Source organism: Vulpes lagopus, chromosome 1 (genome assembly GCF_018345385.1).
Source record: "Vulpes lagopus strain Blue_001 chromosome 1, ASM1834538v1, whole genome shotgun sequence".
Classification (NCBI taxonomy): Eukaryota; Metazoa; Chordata; class Mammalia; order Carnivora; family Canidae; genus Vulpes; species Vulpes lagopus.
Window position 1 is genome coordinate 145,206,212 of NC_054824.1, and position 20,749 is coordinate 145,226,960.

At 60.2% G+C, this 20,749-nt stretch overlaps 2 protein-coding genes and 1 non-coding gene across 13 annotated transcripts in view; 1 reads left to right on the forward strand and 2 right to left on the reverse strand.

Moving 5' to 3' along the window:
- The first annotated feature begins 739 nt into the window (after positions 1-739).
- LRRC71 (leucine rich repeat containing 71) lies at positions 740-11,411 on the forward strand. Of its 4 annotated transcripts, XM_041746363.1 has the most exons (15): positions 740-1,080; positions 3,920-4,069; positions 4,365-4,490; positions 4,578-4,653; positions 4,826-4,903; positions 6,515-6,583; positions 6,793-6,952; positions 7,182-7,265; positions 7,343-7,432; positions 7,827-7,976; positions 8,104-8,197; positions 8,519-8,607; positions 10,012-10,123; positions 10,431-10,552; positions 10,756-11,411. In XM_041746363.1, the coding sequence occupies exons 1-15, from the start codon at positions 921-923 to the stop codon at positions 10,873-10,875; spliced, it is 1,680 nt and encodes a 559-aa protein (XP_041602297.1). In that variant the 5' UTR covers positions 740-920; the 3' UTR covers positions 10,876-11,411. The 4 variants fall into 4 exon arrangements, with proteins under 4 accessions (XP_041602297.1, XP_041602279.1, XP_041602288.1 ...); XM_041746345.1 differs by having other exon boundaries at positions 8,104-8,607; positions 10,009-10,123; XM_041746354.1 differs by having other exon boundaries at positions 8,104-8,607.
- Positions 1,833-1,904, reverse strand: TRNAK-UUU. The gene has a single exon. It is a non-coding gene; the product is annotated as a tRNA-Lys (tRNA).
- Positions 11,412-12,360: 949 nt separating the features above from the next.
- The window catches only part of ARHGEF11 (Rho guanine nucleotide exchange factor 11), an 84,147-nt gene continuing 75,758 nt past the window's right edge, over positions 12,361-20,749 (reverse strand). For 4 of the 8 annotated variants that reach the window (XM_041746311.1, XM_041746272.1, XM_041746301.1 and 1 more), the window contains 12 exons: positions 19,969-20,147; positions 19,453-19,528; positions 19,203-19,370; positions 18,729-18,819; positions 18,091-18,216; positions 17,713-17,774; positions 16,690-16,905; positions 16,111-16,437; positions 15,088-15,180; positions 14,201-14,433; positions 13,761-13,959; positions 12,361-13,381 (listed from right to left, as the gene is read on the reverse strand). In XM_041746311.1, the coding sequence (XP_041602245.1) occupies positions 13,323-13,381; positions 13,761-13,959; positions 14,201-14,433; positions 15,088-15,180; positions 16,111-16,437; positions 16,690-16,905; positions 17,713-17,774; positions 18,091-18,216; positions 18,729-18,819; positions 19,203-19,370; positions 19,453-19,528; positions 19,969-20,147 (1,829 nt within the window). In that variant the 3' untranslated portion in view covers positions 12,361-13,322. The remainder of the gene's footprint in view (positions 13,382-13,760; positions 13,960-14,200; positions 14,434-15,087; positions 15,181-16,110; positions 16,438-16,689; positions 16,906-17,712; positions 17,775-18,090; positions 18,217-18,728; positions 18,820-19,202; positions 19,371-19,452; positions 19,529-19,968; positions 20,148-20,749) is intronic. The other 4 variants (XM_041746322.1, XM_041746291.1, XM_041746282.1 and 1 more) reach the window with 2 other exon arrangements.

Genomic DNA, 20,749 nt, shown 5'->3' on the forward strand with positions numbered 1-20,749 from the left:
TGCTCCAGTGCGGGCAGACTGTGCACTCTGAGCCCATAGACCGCATAAGTCAGGTCTTCCCCAGGGGTGGCCTGTCCACGCACAGCGTTGCAAAGGCCTGGAGGAGGGCAGGTGCTGGGAATGCCGGAAGGTGAGCAGAACCAGCGGGCTGCGGAGGCTGGAGGCGGCCAGGCAGACAGGAGAGGGGGCCTGCCCATGTGGGACAGACTTTGAATCCGGGATCCACCAACTGCCCGCACCTCCCAGAGACTAATTCGATGGGTGGAGAATAGAAATCCAGCGCCACACCTTTTCCAACAGGAGCCTTCTTCTTTCAGGACAGGAGGGCAGACCCCAGAAAGTGGATCTGCCCCCACCCAACTCTCCCTGCCTAGATCCCTCCGGCTGGCGCGATCTTTAACAGGATTCCCACTCTCTAGGGCTGTAGCCTCCCGCGTGCATTTGGAGAGCTCCCGGCCCCGCTCCTCCCTCGGGCTCCATCCTTGGCTCCGCTCCCGCCCCGACTGTGGCTCCGCCCCCGGGACGCCCCGCCCTGGCCCCGCCCCTGGGATGTTCCACACCCCCCTGCGGTTCCGCCCCGCCCCCGGCCCTTCGTCTCCCCCGCCCCCCGCGTAGCTCCGCCCCCTGCAGCTCCGCCCGCCCCGCCCCCGACTGTGGCTCCGCCCCCGGGCTCCCGGCCCCAGCGGAGGCTCTGCGGCGCCCCCAGGTGGCCCCGCGCGCTCTGCAGTTGCTCCCGCCCGCCAGCCCGCCGCTCACGGTTGTCGTGGAGAGGGACGCAGAGGCGACGCCGCAGGGAGGGGCGGGCGGTGGCGGCGGAGTAGAGATCCCCAGTTCCGCCATCCCCCGGGGGAACCCCACGGAGCCCTGTCTCGCCTCCTGGCCCCCTGGGCCGTCCCAGAGTCGCTGAGGACCGCACCGGCATGTCGGGGGAGGCGAGTGCGCCGGGGACCTCCCCCAGGGCACCGCGTCCCGGGACCCAGAAGACGTCCGGCGCAGTGACCAAGAAGGGGGACCGCGGGGCCAAGGAGAAGCCGGCCACCGTCCTGCCGCCAGTGGGCGAGGAGGAGCCCAAGAACCCTGGTAGGCGGGGGGCGCGGCGGTGGTGCCGGGGCTGCGCCGGTGCAGTAAGACGCTGTGGTGCGCGGGACAGCCGAGCCGAGCCGGGCCGGGACGCGATCGAGGCATCTCTGGGGCTAAGGAGCGCTGTGCTCAGCGCGGGCGGGCACGAGACAGGGCGCTCTGCGTGGTAACCGTCTCTAGGAGCGTGGCCTTGCGCACCCTCTCTAGAGAGCGAGATGTGGGAGCGGTCGAGACGCTGGTGAGAAAGTGTTTTGTAGACTTCAAATCCCTTTGGTCCTTCACAAGTGCACGTTGTGCAGCTCCCGTGTGACCAGCTCTCTGCTCCATCTCAGGAAGCAAATCACACAGTACCCCCAGCCTGGGCCCCGAAACTCAGTTTGATAGATGTTTGAATTGAGCTTGATCCCAGAGAACACGCACTGGGGTTTGGGATACTGACAAATACAGTAAGATGTGATAAGATGTATTGAGACAAGAAGGCCTGCGGAGTGATAGGACACCTGATAGGGAACCTACCAGGAGGTGTCTTTGACTTTCATTCACTCACTCATTCAACAATCACTTTCTAGATACGGAGAGAACAATATGCACACAGTCCATTCACATTTTCTGGGAAAAGAAAATCATTGGCAGAGTACAAGTAAGCATGTGGCTCTGTATTACTGCATGTAAAAGAACCCCAACCCAAACGGGTGATCCACGCAGGGGATTTGTTTGGAAGGCTTTTTTTTTTTTTTTTTAAGTAGGCCTCACACCCAATGTGGGGCTCGAACTCACGACCTGAGATCAAAGGTCACATGCTCTACCAACTGAGCCAGCCAGGCACCCCTATTGGAAGGCTTCTGGATTCAAATCCGTCTGCTTTGAGAGGGAAAGGGTTTGAGGTGATGTCAGCTTGGACAGCTGGACACACAGATCGGGAGCACTCAAGGGAGGATAGGGCTAGAGATGTCGCTTTGGGAGCTGCTGAGGTCCGGAGCCTATTTAAGGCCTGGGGAGGAAAGAGATTCCCCTGGGACAGGAGGAAGTGTAACCAGAGAAGAGCAGAGCATGCAGGACCAAGCCTGGAGATATCAGGGGAGGCACAGCTGGCAGGGAAGTCCTATTGGCCTGGGGGTCTGGGCCGACAGGTGGGAGGGAATGGGGTGACCACTGCCCAGGGAGGCTGGGACAGGGCAACAGGACGGTCAGGGCGGCATTGTGTGCAGGGGGAGGGGCGGTGATGTAGGGGGTAGAGGGTGATGGCAACTGTAGGAGGGTTTATGGGTCTAGAGGAAATCCCATCTGCTGGCTTCCTTTTCTCGAGAAGTGCACTGAGAAGTGCACCGGCAAGGTCCGTGTGGGAGGGAGAGAGCAGGAGCAAGCCCTGTTAGAGCCGCCCTGTCCCCCAGGTAATCACTAGCTCAAGCGTAGATGGAGCCTTTCCACGTCTCACCAACTTCTGTTAGGTGGAGCGGTTCTAGAGCAGGCTCTAGGTGCTGTCCCTGGGCCAGTAGCTAGGGCCTCACTGTGAGCTGGTAGAAATGCAAATTCCCAGACTCCACCAAGTTCATGGAATGGGGCCGGGGGCGGGGGGGGGGGGGGGGGGGGGGGGGGGGGGGGGGGGGGGGGGGGGGGCTGGGGGTTTTGACTGCCTTTCCTGGTGTTGCTGGAGTTCGAGAATGCCTGTGTAGAGAAAGATGGTGTTCGTGGAGCCGGGAGGGTTGAGGGGCTCCCGCAGCAGGGGGAATGGCCTGACAGGCGGGCAATGCATGGGAGTCAGCTGTGCAAGGGGGTTACCCCACCTCCCTGAGCCTCCTCTCCACCACCGTGTCCGTGGAGCTAAGGTGTCTTGTGTATCTGTGCTCCCCTGATGGCAGGGTGCCAGATTTTCCCTGGGGCCAGGGACACCCCTTCCACCTCCAGGAACCACTTCTTCCTGGAATGCCCATGGGGAAGCAGAAAGGGACCTCTAGGGACCCAGCCAGGTCTGCATAGCCCTCAGGATGGGATGTGGTGGGCGGCTGTCTGCATTAATGTAACTCTGAGAATGAATTGATACTTCTAAAGCATTTAGAGAAGTGCGGGACAGGAGTAAGTGCTGTATGCTGCTTGCTGAGTAAATAGAAGTGCAGGCTCCACAGGACTCCTGTGGGTGTTTGGGCAGGGGGCAGGAGGGGGGTGGGACTGGAGAGGTGCTCCTGGCTTCCTACCTTTGCTGGCAGCAGGCCTTACTTCTTCTCAGTGACCCTAGGCGCCCTGGGGAAGCAAGGGCACCAGAGGAGGCTGAGCGGGTGGGGTGGGCTTGGTGGGAGGCAGAGTCCGTTGTGGGGGTCAGGGGGTACGTGGGAGGCAGAGTCCGGGGAAGGCAGCTGAGGGGAAGTGGCCTTGAGCAGTGGCTGGGTGGAGGTGCCCTCACGGAGGTTAGGTGCCCCGGGTCGTGTACACTCCCCATGCCCACTGGCCCCCTTTCTCCGGGGTCTGGACTTTCTGCTGTTTCCATTCAAGTGTTCTCAGCTGCGGGTCTTTACAACGCATCTCAGGTTTAAAAAGTGGCTGTAGGGGATCCCTGGGTGGCTCCGCGGTTTAGTGCCTACCTTGGGCCCAGGGCTTGCGTGGTCCTGGAGTCCTGGATTCGAGTCCCACATGGGGCTCCCTGCATGAGGCCTGCTTCTCCCTCTGCCTCTCTCTCTCTGTATCTCTCATGAATAAATATATAAAATCTTTAAATAAAAATGAAAAGTGGCTGTAAGGACGCCCGCGTTGGAGGAGGGGCCCGCGGGCGGGGGTCCCCGCCTCCCGCTGCTGCCCCTCGGTGGCGGCGGGGCCACAGCCACCCGACGCTCCCGACGCCCCGCAGAGGAATACCAGTGCACCGGGGTCCTCGAGACGGATTTCGCAGAGCTCTGCACGCGCTCGGGCTACGCGGACTTCCCCAAAGTTGTCCCCCGGCCTCGTCCGCACCCGGCCTTCGTCCCCTCGGCCTCGATGTCGGAAAAGCCGGCCCTGGGTGAGTGCCGGAGGGGCCCGGGGTGCCTGCCCGGGTCGCCCGGGGCGACCCAGCCTCCCGTCGCGGCGGGCGAAGGGCGGGGGCGCAGGGCAGCCAGTGCGGCAGTGAGGGCAGGCTCCGATGGCGCGGCAGCGGGTGAGTCTCTCGCCTTCCTCCCGAACCCCAGCCCGGCCCGAGAGGCAGCACCTCCAGGCTAGCGCCCCCCCAACCTGAAGGGTCTTCCCCTCTGGCCCCCCCAGGCCAGGGGCTCTGCTTCCTCCCTCCTGACCCGTCTCCTCGCACCTCTGCCTGGTAGACGATCAGCGCCTGTCGGGGTCTTGCAGCCTCAGCAGTCTGGAGAGCAAGTATGTGTTCTTCCGGCCCACCATCCAGGTGGAGCTGGAGCCCGAGGATAAGTCGGTGAAGGAAATCTACATCCGTGGTGAGTCTCTCCCCCACCCCCCCACCCCCCCACCCCCCACCGCCCAGCCCCAGGCCTGAGGCGCCTTCCTCCTCCTCCTCCCCGCAGGTTGGAAGGTGGAGGAGCGGATCTTGGGTATCTTCTCTAAATGTCTGCCTCCGCTCAGCCAGCTCCAGGCCATCAAGTGAGGGGACCCAGAGGTGGGGAGGGCAGAGGCCAGCGTGGGGCTAGCCTCTGGTGCCTGCGAGGAAGCACTGAGGGGGCCGGGAAGCCTGCCTGGCCGCTGGGAGGTGCTGGAGGGGACGGTGGGGCAGGAGGGGAGGCTCCAGCTGGGTGTCTGTACCTCCCAAGTCCAGCTTGTGGAAGGTCGGGCTGACGGATAAGACCCTGACGGCTTTCATCGCCCTCCTGCCTCTCTGCTCATCCACCATCAGGTCAGAGGGAAGTGGGCAAGGGGGAGGGCCCCAGGCCCCCCCAGGGCAGTCTGGGGGTGGGGAACAGTTTGGGAAGGGGAGTGGTGTACCTACAGAGGGATGTGCTGGTTTTTGAAGCTCCAATCTGACTAGAAGAAGCACATCCCTTTTCTCCACACAAGCCTAGAGAGCTTGGCTTATGTGCCCTGTCCCCCCCACCACCATCCGCTCTTTCCCTGGAGTTTTTCCCTCTTCCCCACTGCCTGGGGCCTACTGGACTAAGGGCTGCCTCGGCTCCTCCAGGACCAGGAAGATTTAGGAGAAGGACTTAGGGCAGGCACTGCAGGGCTACAAGGGCAGTGTGCACACTGTGGCAGCAAGGAGTGGGGGCAGAGAGGGAGTGCCACCCAATTTCATGGATGGAGTTCAGGGAGACAGGAAGGCTGCTTGGAGGAGGTGTGCTGAGCTGAGCTGTGAAGGAGGAATAGGAGGGGGTGAGAACAGGGTGTAAAGTTGTGTAGCTATAGGTGAGGTTTGCAAAGCTGGTTTGGACGATGCTTCTCCAGGCTCCCCCCAGCAGCCTTGACTTACCTGCTTCACAGAACAAACCCTCAGCGCCTCACATTGGCTTGCCCATCTTCCCCCATGGGTGGGATGGACGCTTCTCCAGGGCAGGGATGGCTCTTCTGCAGCTGGAGGTCCTCTATACTCTTCATAGAGAAGCCATGAAACGGATCTTGTCTCCATCATGGGAACTAGAAACAAATTATCCAGCAGAAACAAAACTGTAGAATTCATGTTAAGATACAAAAATAACTCAGATCAACATAATCAAATAATTGAAAATGAATGTGATCAGGTTTAGGTGAAAGGTGAGCCAACCGGAAAGGTTGAGCATTGATAATAAATCGGAGAACATTTTTAAGTAGAGAAATTTCTAGCCATTCGTTTGATTTTTGTTATGACTTAGAAAACGTCCTCGACCCTCCCGGAGCTGTGGGAGGAACCACTGCTTGTGGAGGGATCACAAATCACCTCTCAGTGTAGTGGCTTAAAATAACCAATATTTATTATCTCATGGTGTGAGATAAATACAGGCACAGGTGAGCTGGGTGCCACCAGCTTGGGGTGGCTGGGGGCTGGGACTGCTGTGCCCTGACTGGGCTAGAGCATCTGCTTCCGAGCTCCATCCAAGACCCTGACCAGCTGCAGCACCCCCACACAAAGACTCTCCGAAGGCAGACAGCCCACTGTGTGCCAGGGAGCCCCCAACCCCTAACGTGGGGACCACAAACTTAGAAGTGACATCTCACTGCTTTTGCCCTATCCCATTCATTTAGAAGTGAGTCACTAGGTTCAGCCACACTCAGCGGCAGGGACTCCATGAGGCATGGACACTGGAGGGTAGTGGTGACTGGAATCATCCAGGAAGCCAGGTCACCATAGGCCACTGATGCTGGGGAGCCACCCTATTGGCATGGCTACACTTCTGTCCCATATAATTTCCTATGTGGGAGAGCCATCCTTGGACTCTTTCCAAGCTGCACCCCAGAGACCCACTTGTCCTCTCTGACCCCTTCCTCCTCTGGCCACAGTGGTGCCTCCTGGTTCTCAGACCTTCCTCCTCCTCAGAAAGGTGTCTCTGGAAGGCAACCCGCTTCCTGAGCAGTCCTATCACAAGCTCATGGCGCTGGACAGCACGTGAGGCTGCCTTTTCTCGCCCCCTTTCTCTGGGCCTGGTTCCTGGGCCAGGTCAGCCCTAGTTCACCCTCCCCGCCCTCCACCACCTCCCCACGGACCCTCGATTGCTGTCCCTCCACTCTTGGCCCTCTGGCCCTCCGGAGAGGCGAACCCCACCCCAAGTTCCCAGCGAGCCTGCTCTCCCCTCCCGCCCCTGCCCGCACACTCAGGATCTCGCACTTGTCCCTGCGGAACAACAACATCAATGACCACGGGGCGCAGCTGCTGGGCCAGGCTCTGTCCACACTGCACAGCTGCAACAGGACCCTGGTCTCGCTCAACCTGGGCTTCAACCACATCGGGGATGCAGGCGCCAGCTACATCGCAGACGTGTGTGTCTGGTGGGGACCAGGGAGAAGAGATCTTGGGCTGGGACCACAGAGAGGGGAGCAAGGACCCCCTGAGCTGGGAGCAAGGATGGGGGTGTGGGGACCTGAGGCAGGGAGCAGGGATGGAGGGTGGGACCCAGGAGCGGGGATGGAAGGACAGAACTGGGAGTGGGGAGCAGGGCGGCCAGCTGGGGGCTCAAGGTGTTCTAGTGTCCTCCCCACTGCCCCAGGGCCTCCGGCTGAACCGCGCCCTGCTCTGGCTGTCCCTGGCACACAACCGCATCCAGGACCAGGGCGCCCTGAAGCTGGCTGAGGTGGGTGCGGTGGCACCCCACCAGTGGGGTGGGGGCCCCGGGTCCAGGCTGGCGTCTGACCGGGCCCCCTGCCCCAGGTCCTGCGCCCCTTCGAGCTGACACACACCGAGGTGGTGGAGCGCCGCCGCCTCCTGCTGGAAAAGGGGTCGCAGGAGCGTTCACGATCGGTGAGCCCCAGCTGCCCAGCGTGTCTGCGGGCAGCCGTGTGTGGGTCAAGGGAGAGGACAGAGTTAGAGCTTTGGAGCGACTGGGCGGCAGCGAGGGCCCTGGGGCTGTTGGCTCACCTGTGCACTGGCTGCTTCCCCTTGGAGAGGACTGACCCAGTGAATTCACCTAATGCACTTGGAGCAGTGCCTGCACTTTGTTCAAAGTGCCCTACAACTGCCTCCCTAGTCTGAGTCTGAGCTGCTACCCCAGCTTGTCCCCCCAGAGTGGTCCCCCACAACATGGGCATTTAGGCAAGGAGATGGGGTGGGAGCGCTGTCAGGCCCGAAGCTCCTCTCCCTCCTCCTTGAGGAAAGGATGCCAGCGGCCTCTCCCATCTTCCCTTTGTGAGTGCAGCCTTCTTCCTCCCGACATGGGGATTCCAAAACAGAGCGGGAGAAGAACCCCCTGATGGGGGTCAGCAGTGCTCCGTTGGCAGAAAAGGCAGATAAGACCCAAACGACGAAGACCCCGAAAAGCCAGAGCAAGAAAAAAGATAAGTCAGGGGTGGGTATGATGCGAGCAGGGGTGGAGGGAGGAGGGCTTTGGAAGGGATCAGAGGGGGCCCCCTTCCCACACCTGCTCAGGCTCCAGGGAGGCAGAGCTTCCATTGCTTCTCTTGCACACTCCATAGGAAGTGGCGAAGAAGGAGGAGAAGTCAGGGTCTGGGCAGTCACCCACACAGGGAACCCCTAAGAAAGAAGACCCTAGCAAGGCCAGCAAGGGCAGTAAGTGCCAGAGCCCATCTGTGCAGGAAAAAAGAGCAGCGGGTTGGCTGTGGGAGGCCTGTCCTCTGCCTCCAGAACAGCTTCTGGAGCCGTTGTCCCTCTTTGGGCCACATCTCTTCTTGGCAAGGAGACCCATGCAGCCCCACATCCCTCCCCACCACAGCAACATCCTGTTTCCCTGGACCACCCCGTGGCCCTGCCCTGAGAGGAGGCGCCCAACCACCTGCTGGGCCCCAGTCCTGAGGTCTGAGGGGCATCTCTTGGGGCCCCTGGGCGGTACTGCCCGGCTGCCCTGTGCTTTCTTGTCCCCCTACCTACCAGAGGTCACCATCCCCGAGCAGAAGCCCAGCAAAGGAAAGGGACCCAAGACTGGGAACAAAGAGAAGCGCAGCTTCCTGCTGGAGTCCGAGGTAGGAGGGGAGGTGGGTGGTGATCCCCTCCCTGTGGCACGTTCCTGGCTCCCCTTCATGTCCTATTGTCCCCTTGTGCCCTTGCCATTCACACCGGCTCACTGGGGGTTGGAGCTGAGCACGGTCCTTTCCCTTCAGGCTGGAGGAGGCCCCACTAGTTGCCTCCTCTGTGCTCTCAGCTCTGCCCCCCACCTTGGGCACTGATGCAGGTGCAGGTGCTGGTGCAGATGCTGGTACAGGTGCTGATTCAGGTGCTGGTGCAGGTGCTGGTGCAGGCGCTGGTGCTGGTGCAGATGCTGGTACAAAGTGCTGGTGTTGGTGTAGGCACTGGTGCTGGTGGAGGTGCTGATGGAGGTGCTGGGGGGCTCTCCGGGGGCCGAGCCTGTCCCCTAGCCCCTGCCAGCAGCCCCCCAGGAAGGCAGGGCGCCTTTACAGACCGGGTACCGCCTGCCCATGCATGGCCCCGGGGGACCTTCTGTCTTGCTACTGGAGCCTTCCTTTCCCACTTCACTGCGGACGCACTTGCACCTTGCCCCGGAACCTTCCCGACTACGGATTGCACAGCATCAGCCTGCCCAAGCCCTCCAGCCGCCCCAGGGTCTGTGTCCTCACCTTCTGTCTCCTCCATCGGGAAACCTCCTGCCCTACCCATGGAGGGGTCTCTCCTCTTGGGAGTCCTCTCTGGCACCAAGACCAGATCTTGCCAGAGAGGAAAGTTGGGCCTCCATCTGACCTGGGGAGCCTTTAAAAAGGGGCTGTGGCTGCCTTAACAAAATTCTTTTTTATTTTTTTTAAATAAGTAATCTATCTAATGCCCAACGTGGGGCTTGAACTCACAACCCCGAGATCTAAAGTGGCAGGCTCGTTTCTCCAATGGAGTGAGCCAGGCACCCCCATCCCCACCGTGGGGTTTGCTTTGGCCCTCCTGTCCTGACCCGCTGTTGCGATTGGCTGGTCTGTGGGCAGGTCTGTGGGCCTCCCCTATCTCCCGGGGGGTCAGGTCGCCCACACCGCTCTGGAAACTCCAGTGCCGAAGACTTTGTGCTTTTGCTCTGGCTGTTTTCTTGCCTGGATGGCCTTTCTCCGCCCGCCCCCCTCTCCTCCCCCTCCTCCAGTCTCGACCGCATGCCCTGCCAGCTTGAGTGTACTGGCCGCCGCCCCAGGAGACTGTTCTGGGCTGGGGCCCCTCTGGGCTGTGTGCACTCTGTGCCGGGGTTGTGCCCATTCTGGTTCCCAGCTCACTTTCCCCATGGTTGCTTCCGGGGTGGGGGGGTGCGCAGGCTCACGTCCGTATTCCTGGCTCCCAGGGACAAAGCCTGGCCTGTAGCTGGTCCTCAGCGGGGCTGTGGCCTGTGGCCTTTCGGTGGCCTCCCTCTACCCGCTGCAGTCCCTCTTCTTTAGCAGCTGGTGGCTGAAGCATCGGAGGTGGTGAACCCTCTCCTGGAACCCGTGGAGCACCGAGACGGGAAGGTGTTCATGCCCGGGAACAAGGTCCTTCTGCACCTCAACCTCATGCGTATGTCTGCCGAGCACCCCTGCCGTCCTCGTCTTCCCCGGGGCCACAGGGGCCCTGTGCTGCCTCAGGGGGGTCACCAGCCCTGTCTCCATGGAGCAGAACATGGTTGTGCCACAGTTGGGCACAGTGAGGGTGGTGGCCCTCCTGCACTGGGGGTGAGGGAGGTGGGGACAGCAGCCCAGGGCCTGCTTCAGTCTGTCAGCTTTGGGAGAGAGAAGTGGGTGGGAAATGAGGCAGGAAGGGCAGAGGGGGCAGCAGAGAAGTGGGGGGAGGAGTGGGGCACCACCTGGGCGGCTCCCTCCACCAGGAAACCGCATCACAGATGTGGGGCTGGAGGGCTTCCTGGCCACCGTGCAGCACCAGGCTGAGTTCTCCAAGTCCAAGAGCGCAACCAAGGGCCCTGTGGGGCTGCTCTGCCTATCCCTGGCGGTGAGTCCCCTGCTTCCAAGCAGCGCCGGGGTTTCCTTGATGCTGGTCCCCACAGCTGCCTCCAGGGCTCCTGCGGCCAGATGGGACAGCCTGGACCACTGTGCCTTCCCTCCCTGCCCCTCCCCACCCTGTCCCCGGAAATGTCTTCTCCCAGGGGACCGATCCTCATCCTTCCTCAATGGGCACTCCTTTCTCTCCTTCAGAAAAACTACTTCTCCCCACAATGTCCCACGTACACCATGATCCAGGAACTGATGCTGTCAAGGGATCCCATCAGTAAGGCCAAGCCCAGAGAGGAGGACAGCATGGCTTCCTCCACCTAGCCCCCACCCCACCTCTCCCCAGACCCTGGGCTGCTGCAGTCCTGCTGGCTTGTGTGGTGGGCTGGCCTCCCTGGGGGGAGACCTCAGGTCCTGAACAAACTCTACGGCTCTACTTTTCCCCCTGAGGTGGTCTGAAAACTTGGTTCCAGAACTATGTGGAATGTTTGGACTCCAGTCTGTTCATGTCATGCCAGAAATGGCTGAAGGGTTTGCAGTTCTGTTGGGGACACACTTGGCCCTTGGCCCCAGGCAGCAGGAGTGTGGCTCTCTTGCCTCTTCTGGCGGGCTTCTTGCTTGCTCTCTTCACCTGTGCTCCCAGGAGGACATGGGATGCGCCAGGGTCTGCATTCAGCCTTTGGTCTCAGAGGCAGATTGGAGGGGTGCAGGGAAGACCGGCCAAAGGGGCATGTGTGAGGCTCCAGTTCTGCCATTCCTGGCCTCCCCTCTCCCACACCTCCCCATGGGCCCCAGGTATTTGATCGGTTCGGAGGAGACAAAGACTCAGCCAAGGACATGCAGAATGGGCAGGCTATTTTGGAAAGGGTGCTAAGTCTCTCCGCATCTGTGTAGCAAAGGCCAAGCTACACGGAAGCCTATACCTTCGGCCGCAGGTGTTGGCAGGTTCACCTGCAGTCTGAAGCCAGGGACGCCCAGATGGTGGGTGGGCACGGAAGCCTGGAGAGCTGCCCACCCTGAGACAACCTGTGGATGGGCCCAGGGAGCACGGGGCTGGTCTCTGGGAGCTTCCAGAAGTGTCCTTTGTGCCCCGGCAGATTTAACCTGGCCACATCCCCTCTGCCCATGGATATATGCTCACCTGGCCCAGATGCCCACCCTGTGAGGCTCCCTCGCTCTCACTCTGGGGGGTCTCTGTGCCTCTGGGCACCTGGCTGCTGAGCTGCTGCAGGGAACAGAGATCAGCTTTGGAGTGCCCCCCCACCGAGCGTGCTGCAGGGCCCTTGTCCTCCTCCAGCTCCGATGACCCCTGTAGGAATTCTGGGTGCCCGCCTGGACCCCAAGTTCATGAGGTTGGCAGGTCACATGTGCTAGGTCTGAGAGGGAGCAGGAGCCAAAGCTGAAAGGGAGTTTGCCCCCTGGTCCATCAGTGAAGGCAGACAGGTAGGAGGTCTAGGGATGTGGCTGTGGGTGCCATGCTGGCTTCCAGGGCCGTCAGGAGGCCTTAGGAGGCCACAGATGGTGATGATCAGCCTCTGACATGCCCCCGTCCCCATTTTGTCCTGGACCATTTCCTGTGCAAGTTTATTCCATGGGTTCTGGGTCTTTTCCTGCTTTGGCCATGGGGCTATAGAACTGTCTACCCAACCATGGCTCGGTGTGTGCACATCAGAAGATTTGGGGGAGTCTGTGGCCACAGGTGGGTCTGGGGACTGCCTTCTGTGCCCTCCACCCAATCCTGAGAACCACCACAGGATCTTTTATCAGAGCAGCTCCAGAAATCACACACATACCACCAGAGTTGAAGAATATTTAACTTTTCTTAAAAAAACAAAACAGAACAAAAAAAACAAAACAAAACAAAAAAAACTTAACATGAGAAAAAGAGTATACATTATTTTAACAGGAAAACAGTCATTTCCATCTCTATATTTTATATATTATATATATATTTATATATATATGTATATATACACCTAGCACAGTGTGGATATTCTAGGGGGGGCTGGCATGGGACAAAGGGCCGATGCTGCAGTGGCCCTGGAGATGGTCCTGGGTTAACATGGGGACTCCAGCATTCACACCCCCTGCCTCTCATCCTGGGGCCTGGTTTTTAGGGCCGTACCTGATATACTGGTTTCCTCTAGGGAGAGAATGGGGAGGGGTGGACAGAAGTAGGGTCAGGGATTCCCCTGAAGAAGATGCATCCTCAGAGCCCAGGCCGCAGGGACTGGGCTCTCAAGCCAGGAGGGCTGGGACCTGGGTGCCCAGGGCTGGGTCCCCCTTGGGGCCCTGACTCTGGGTGGGGCTATAACTAGGAGATGTGAGCTGTCCCTTCTGTAACTGCCTCTGGCCCCCCAGGAACAGAAACAAAACAGGTCAAAGTTATTTACAAAGCAAGATGCACATACAGTACATACATATTTATAGGAAACCAAAGTGACAAAGAAGGGAGAGGCGGAGGTACCCCACCTCAGCCCTGGGGTCCTACAAAGGAGGGAGGAAGAAAGTGCATGTACACAGAGCCTCCTCCTTTCACCTGTGTGTCTGGGGGCCTTGCAGATGCAGTCCGCATGCTCAGGAGAGGCCCTGGTGGGGGAGTGGGGGGGTGGGAGAACGGCTGGAGGGAAAAGACACTGGAACTCAACCCAGACATGAGCAGACCAAGGACATGCGGGGCTCCCCTGGGGTCTCCCTGCCATGTGCCCCTCCCTGGGCCGGTCCCCAGAGGAGGAGTGGGGATGATGCAGGCAATCTGGAGGTTTGCACAGCTACATTCCCGGGGATGAGGCTGCATGTGTTGTGCCATCTTCCAGGGGGGTATTGGAGCCTGTGGACGCGGCGGGGAGGACTGTGAGGAGCTGGCCTGGGGTGACCCTCCCTCTAATGCCCCCACCCACTGTGGTGCTCGTGCGAGTGCCTCCTCCAGTGCCATCCCTCTGTGACAAGGTCGTGGGTAGGTGTGTGCTGCGACCTCCACCCCCTGCACCTGGTTCCAGCCCAGAGCAGGTTTTAGGTGGGAGACCAGCTCCCCTGCTTCATTCTCTCTCTAATCCAAGGACAGTTTCCCATTTTTAGGGGGGCTTCTGTAGGGTTTCCCTGAAAAGATCTCTTTCTGAAGTTGAGTATATGAATTAACTATGCTGGAGGGGCGGATGAGGAACCCCCCCACTCACCCCTGTCCCACATGGGTACCCAGAGGGCATCACCTCCCTCACCGTCCTCAGAGCACGGCCCTGGCTGATGGCTGTCCCTGGAGTCAGAGGCCAGAGGTTCCCTGGCTGGAGGTGACAGGGAGCGGTCTGTCCATCTGGCCGCCTCGGTGTGGAAGCTGCCCACAGGTGTGGTGCCACCGGACGACTCTCCCGCAAGCGACCTGAGCAGCTCCCTGTGGGCAAGCTCCATGTCCTGGAAGAGCCATGGGGGATATCTGACCTCGGTCCTGTGTGTCAGGGCCCTGGGAAAAGGGCAAGGCTGCCGCACCCTCGCTAGGCCCAGGGGATAGCTCTGTGTTCCAGGGGAGCTGGGGGTGCTGTGGGGAGATCACAGGCCAGAGGATATACCTTGCTCATGTGGGTGATGGGTCTAGGGACAAGGGACTGAAGACCCCCAGGGGCCAGAGGCCTCCCATCCCCCCGCACTCCTCCACCTTGAGCCTGTTGAGCTTGACGGTGAGTTGCTCGATGGTGTGGAAGATACTGCCCACGTCCCTGAGGGCCATGCTGGGTGGGGAGCGGCTGGGGCGCCTGCAGCCTCCACTGCCTCCCTGAAGCTGCGCCTGTGGTTCTGGTTCTGTCTGCCAGACAGGGAGGCTGTTGGGCTGGGAGGGCTCGGTGGTGGAGTCGGGGGGTCCTGCTGGCATGCTGACATAAAAGCAGTTTCCTGTCCCCATGGCAAAAGGAGATTAGGAGGCTGATTCAGAGGAAGTGGGAGCCACCTCACGTGCCCCCAGCAGCCCCCACGCGGACCCATGGGCCCCAGGGAGCCATCCTGTGGAGAAGCTCAGCATATGCTGGCCTCACCCTGCCCGCCAGTCCCTAAAGGTCCTCCTCCTCCAGAAAGCCTTCTAGGTGGCCCTTCTGCTCAGCCCAGCCTGCATGATGGCGGGGGTGGAAATGCTTAGGGCAGGAGGTCAGCGAGATGAGAGTGCCTTCCTGTCCTTGAAGGAGGGGTAGAGGGGGCCCAGGGAGGCCCCTTCACATCTGCCCCATCTCCAGCTCTGCCGATAAACTGCCACACAGCCCCTGCCCCAACTGCAGGATCAGAGACTCCTCGGTTCACACAGGAGATCAGATACACTGGAGGGAGAAGGAGGGGAGGCACCAAGGACGTAGCCAGGTCGTGCCTCCTCCTCCTATCTCCAGATTCAGCATTAGCTCCTGACTAGGCTGCCCAAGGCCTCTCCCTGTCCCCAGGTGCTACTCTTGCCTGGTACAGTGACTGCAGGCAGGGGTCATGTCCCAAAGCCCACATCTGCCCCTACAGGCCCATACTCGGGCCAGGGCCCGGTTCTGCCTCCCAGGGGAAGTTCATTACCCGCAGCCTTGGCTCCGCCTTCCACTTCGGGCGGCTCAGGCCCTGACTGGCTCTCTGGTAGTGCAGTGACAGCCCTGCTGCCCACCACCTCAGCTGCGTGGGGGCCACCGCCACCAGGGAGGCAGAGGCCAGGAGAGGGAAGAGGAGCGGGAAGGGGAAAGAAGGCAGCAAGGGGAGAAAGAGAAGAAGGAACAACAAAGTGAGCACAGGTCGCACTGAAAGATGCCCAAGGGGCTGCAGAGAAGCTGTCCACCAGTTCACCGAAGGGCAGAGAAGGAAGGTCAGTTCCCAGAAACCAGGAGAGAGGGTGGACCTGGGGCAGAAGGGGCAAAAAGCGCTCGGGGTAGGGAGGCTGAGCCCAGCACCAGTGAGGATCCAGTAAGGATGGACCCCACCCACCCTGGGAGCACCTATTGCCCTTCATCTTTCCCGTTGGTCTCCTCCCACCGATTCCCTGTCTCTGTCCCCGAGCTCACTGCTCTGCCCTCTGGAGCCCCCATCCTAGCAGCTCCAAAGGGCCCAATGCCGCCCACGTGCTGGGGGCCTTCCCACTGCCATGCTGGCTCACCATGCACCCTCCTAGCTTTGTCCCCCACCCCACCTGTTGCCTCCAGCCCCACACCACCAGTCCCCTCGCTGTGGCCACGAGCATCTGCTCTGTGTCAGGCCTGAGGCCCCCGAGGAGAGCCACAGGGTCCCAAGGCAGGACTGGGACTTTTGTGAAGAACATGAGTGAAAGCTTTTACAGGCAGCTGGTTTGTGCCAGGCATGACTGATGTCCTCGGGTTACAGAGTGACGTTCAGAAACGGCACACAGTTTTGTCTATCATGTGGGCATGAGGGAATGGGCTCTGAACCTCAGCTGTCCGACTCCAAAGCCTCTGTGTGTAGCAGCGTCTCCTGCTGGGACCCGGCATGAGACTGCACACTTGGCTTCCAGAACACAGAGCCATGTGGAAGGCTCACCTCTATCCTGGGAAGCTGGGTATCTACCTCCACGGCGGGTGTACACATTTGTCTTACCTTTTCTCACAACTTTGTAACTTCCTGCTGCCTCTGTCCCTGAAGCCTCTTCCTCTGGGTTCCTGTCCAACTCTGGGGACTCCCAGATCCCAGAATTCCTGGCCCGTGGGGGCAGGCGTTCCAGAGAACAGAGAGCCACGTCCTCCTGCTCTGGCCCTTCACCCCCATGGGGAGCTCGTCCTGGAGAGCTGGGGTCCCCGGTGTGACAGGCGCTGCTCACGAGAGAAGGTGTAGGTGTCAGGTCATCCTCGGGCTCGCTGGTGGGCTGTGCTTCGGAGCGGTGACCAGGCAGCAGGCTGCATAGGATCAGGTGCCGCAGTCTCTCCACTGGAGGGGAAAGTGGGCGGTGGCTTCCCTGGCATGGGGGTGCTGCCCCCCCCACCCCGCCCCTGACTCTCAACATGGTGAAGCTGTCTCAGTCATGGGGCGGAGCTGATGGTGGGGACAGGTGGTCACACCGGTCTCCACACCTTCCCTCCTCAGCACAACCAGGGAGAGCCCTCTAGCAGGCGGGTGTACCAGTGTCTGGGGCAGCTCATCCTGGCGTGGCCATGCTGCGGGGGCCCAGCAGGCACTCACCATCTTCCAGGGCTGAGTCGGCGAGCCCTTCCATGAACAGAGGGCCTGGGAAGGGCAGGAGGATGGGTCCCCGTGTCCGGCCACCCCTGCTCTCTCCATCCAGGGATGCAGAGGGGTGAGGCAGGGCACCCAGCTCCTCCTCTATGCTGCCTTCCTGCTCAGGATCCTCTAGCTGGCCCGGGTGCTTCCCCCTGACCCTCTGCTGGGGCCCAGGGCCTGTTTTGGATGGGAGGGCAGTGTAAGGCAGGGGAGGGGAGGCATATAGGGTTGACCCCATGCCCAGCTCTGGATTCAAGGGACTGGAACACTGGCTGGTTCAATCCATGAATGTCTACTGAGTACCTACTATGACTAGACACAGTCCCCAGGGTCTTGGTGTATGTCGGTAACAAAACAAAGATCCCTGCCTGTATGGGGCTTCACTACCAGTGCACAGATGCCTGGAAATAACACTGTACCGTGACATGGGTAACCCAGGTGGGCAGGGCTGTAGGAAAGAAGCCAGAGTGCAGGCTCCTACATGGCAGGAGCACCAGGTATACTGCAGATAGAGAGCCAGAGACGGCCTGTGTGCCCAGACCCAGAGGAGGTGAGGAGGGAGGAAGCAGAAAAGGGACCCAGACAAGGAGCCTGGCAGATTTCTGTCTAAACCCAGGGCCCCAGAGAGACTTAATGAGATTCCTGTGCAGGACCCCTTGCCCCCACCACCAGTCCCATCCCAGGAAAGGTGTCCCATGGGCATGTTGTTCTCCATGGAAATACCCAGCTGGATCCCCAGCGCCCCTCTCCCTCCACCGGTAAATACCTGTCCCCAGAGAGCCAGGGTGGGAACCTCCATCCAGGTGAGCCTGTCTACACGCTCTCAGGACCCCCTTCTCACTCACTCACTCCTTGGTTCACATTTCTGGCTCCAACGGTCTCTCCTCTTGCCCCATGCGCACCTCTGACCACCTCCCTACCTGTCCTACCAACACTGGTGGTGGTGGTGGTGGGGTTTCTGCAAAGACCATCCAGGGGATATACCTCCAGGCAGCAACCCGGATTCTGGTTCACTGTGGAACACCTCTGAGCTGTCCAGACCTACCCTAAAGAAAGAAACCACCAGAGGTCACCTGCCAGAGGTCTGACTCCACGAGCCAGGAGGGTGGGGTCTTGGATGCCATCCTGGCCTCCTGTGTCAGAATGGACAGCGAAGGAGGGTCGAAGGAGCCAAAAGTGAGGCTTTAGCATCTGTGGAAGAGGGCGGATCCCAACCATGTATTCCCCTCCCTCTTCAGGCGTGGTCTCCAGGACAGCCAGGTTGGGGGCAGCAGAAGGGTCAGAGGGCAGAGGCTCGAAGGGCTTGGAGGCAGAGAACAGGTGGCTCTTGGTCGGGATGACCAGGGCCTCCAGGGTGAGTACCTGGTGGGTGTGGGGCTCTGGTGTGCTGGCTCCTGGGCATCTGGGGGTGGGGGATGGGCGAGCACTGGGGCAGCAATGGGGCGCCGGGTGGCGTTCCGCACGGCCTCCTCCAAGAGCTCCATCCATCTATGGCTCAGTAGGAGCAGAGAGGGCTGGTGGTGAGAATGAGGGCCTGCAGGCGCCCCTCCCCATACACTATAGCCCATGGCTGTGACTTGTGACTTGCTGTCACTGAACACCAACCCTCTGCTGTGCCCCGGGCTAAGCATTCTCTAGCTACTCCCTCTCTTGAACAAACCCCGAGGGGCAGGAAGACCCACATTCCACAGATAACAGTCCTGACAATGAGACAGCATCTGATTCAACCTGCCTGTGCTCTGAGTCATGTCACCACATCTGGCTGCTGTGAGGGGACAAGGGGCAGGTGGGGGACAGACCTGAAGTGGGTGTCCGCCAAGCGTGTAAGGATGGAGAAAGCTCAGTGTGGGGGGAAGAGCTCGGGGCAAGGATGGCAGCCCCAGAGCCCCTACACCTGCCCTGCACCTGTCGCCCTACACCTTGGCCTGGCTGAGGACCACTTGTACACACCACCCTGGCCCCAGGGGATGGCAGCTATGCGGGGGCCCTTCTATTCTCACATGTTCTTGTCTGACGACGTCAGTGCCACCAGCTCATAGATCTGGGGGGGGCCCAGCTCTGATGTGCAGATGATGAAAAAGGCCCGTTTATCTGTGTGGGAGAGGGGGAGGAGGGTCTGCATGGGGTAGGTCAGTGGACCACGCAGGACCCACGGTTGGGAAGGGCCCTTGGGTCACCTCCCCTGGCTCCCGACCGCAAGGGCTGGGGCACAGAGGCCTCATCACCCGTCACCGCCTGGGACTCTGGCAGGCAGGGCAGAGGTCTCCCCGAGTTAGAGATGGAGAGTGAGCCCAGAGGCTCTCTTGCACACACTGGGCCTCTCATGGAACTGCCTCTGTCCACTGAGCTCGGCCTTCTCTACCCAGATATGCTCATCCCACCCACCATCTACCTCATCCTGGGCCACACCATCTGGCTCAGGGGGTCAGTGAGGCGGGAGCGCGGTGGCAGGCAGGTTAATCCCCCGCAGGTACCTGTGGCCACAGAGCGGATGAGCACAGCATTGAGCTTGAGTACCGGGCTGAAGGTCTGCTTGTTGTCCGAGGTGCCCGCAGCTGTCTTGCTGTGGCACTTGAGCATCAGTTTCTCATCCTGCTTCTGCAGCAGCACCAGGAGGTCCTCCAGCAGCAGCACGTGGAGGTCTGTGGGGGGGGAGGAAGGGGGCCGCGCACCATCAGGAACCCCCTTGGCCCACCTGCCCCCTGGGGGTTCCCTGGCACCTACCCAAGCTCTTATCCTTGCTGATCCTCCAGGTCAGGGGCCCCTCATGGACCATCCTTCTAGCTGTAAGATCCAAGCTCTGTCAGGGAAACACCATTCCTTTATTCATTTGTTCAACCATACATGAGAACCGTCTGTGTACCAGATGGTTTTTTTTTTCTGGTGTACCAGCTCTTTTTTTTTTTTTTAAAAAAAAAGATTGTATTTATTTATTCATCAGAGATACACACAGAGAGAGAGAGAGAGGCAGAGACATAGGCAGAAGGAGCCCTATGTGGGATTCGATCTCGGGTCTCCAGGATCACGCCCTGGGCCAAAGGCAGGCGCTAAACCGCTGTGCCACCCAGGGATCCCAATACATAAAATCTTTAAGAAAAAAAAAAGAGGCCCATGCCGCCCACTCTGAGGCCCTCCGGGCCCCAGCCAGTTCTGCTCCCAAGGATGCCCCAAGTGTGTGTGTGTATGTGTGTGTGTGTGTGGGGGGGGGGGGCTGGCCATGCTGTGGTCTCTGTCTTCTACCTTGAACTCTGCCGCCAAGGGGTTGTTGGCCCTCTCTAGGGAGGTGGTGTCCAGGCGTTTCTGGTAGCCTTCTAGCCGGTGCCGGTTCTCTGTCTGCTTCACTGCTTCATTCACGTACTTGAGAATTTCCCGGCACTGATCCCGAGCCCGGCAGAGCTTCTCATGCTCAGAGGTACCACCTACCAATTGGGGCAGAGGCGGTGGTGAGGGGCTCCCTCCCGAGAAGCCTGTCAGAATCCGTAAGCCGGCGGGTACGGATGCAGGGGTGCTGCCTTTGCCAGAGTTGAGAACCTCAGATGTGAGGGGCCCTGTCACTGAGGGCCCTCGGTTTCAGACCACGGGTCTCTCAAGACACCGATAGCTTCTGGGAATTGCCACCTGGACCACAACCAGCTCCATGGATGTCTGGGAGGGCAGGGGACTGGCCAGTAGCCACAATGGCCTCTGGGACAGGCGATGGGCCTCACACTCCACACCCAACTCCAATGCCCCAGATTCGAGGGCGGTGAGGGACACTCAAGACTGTCTTGTGCACTGCACAGAGGCGCCCAGCAGGGGACAGATAGGCCTGAATGCAGCCTCAGCCCTGTGTGGGACAACGGTCATAGGGGAGTCTGCGTGCTAACCCTGGGTACACCCAGATGCTCCCCTCAGATTTGCACCAGGGCTCCACAAAGGCTGGAGGTGACCCTTCCCTCACCCGACTGCCAAGCACCTTGTCTTCCCCAAACCACACTTATAATCACTTTCTCTGAGACTGACCCTGACAAGGAGGGGAAGA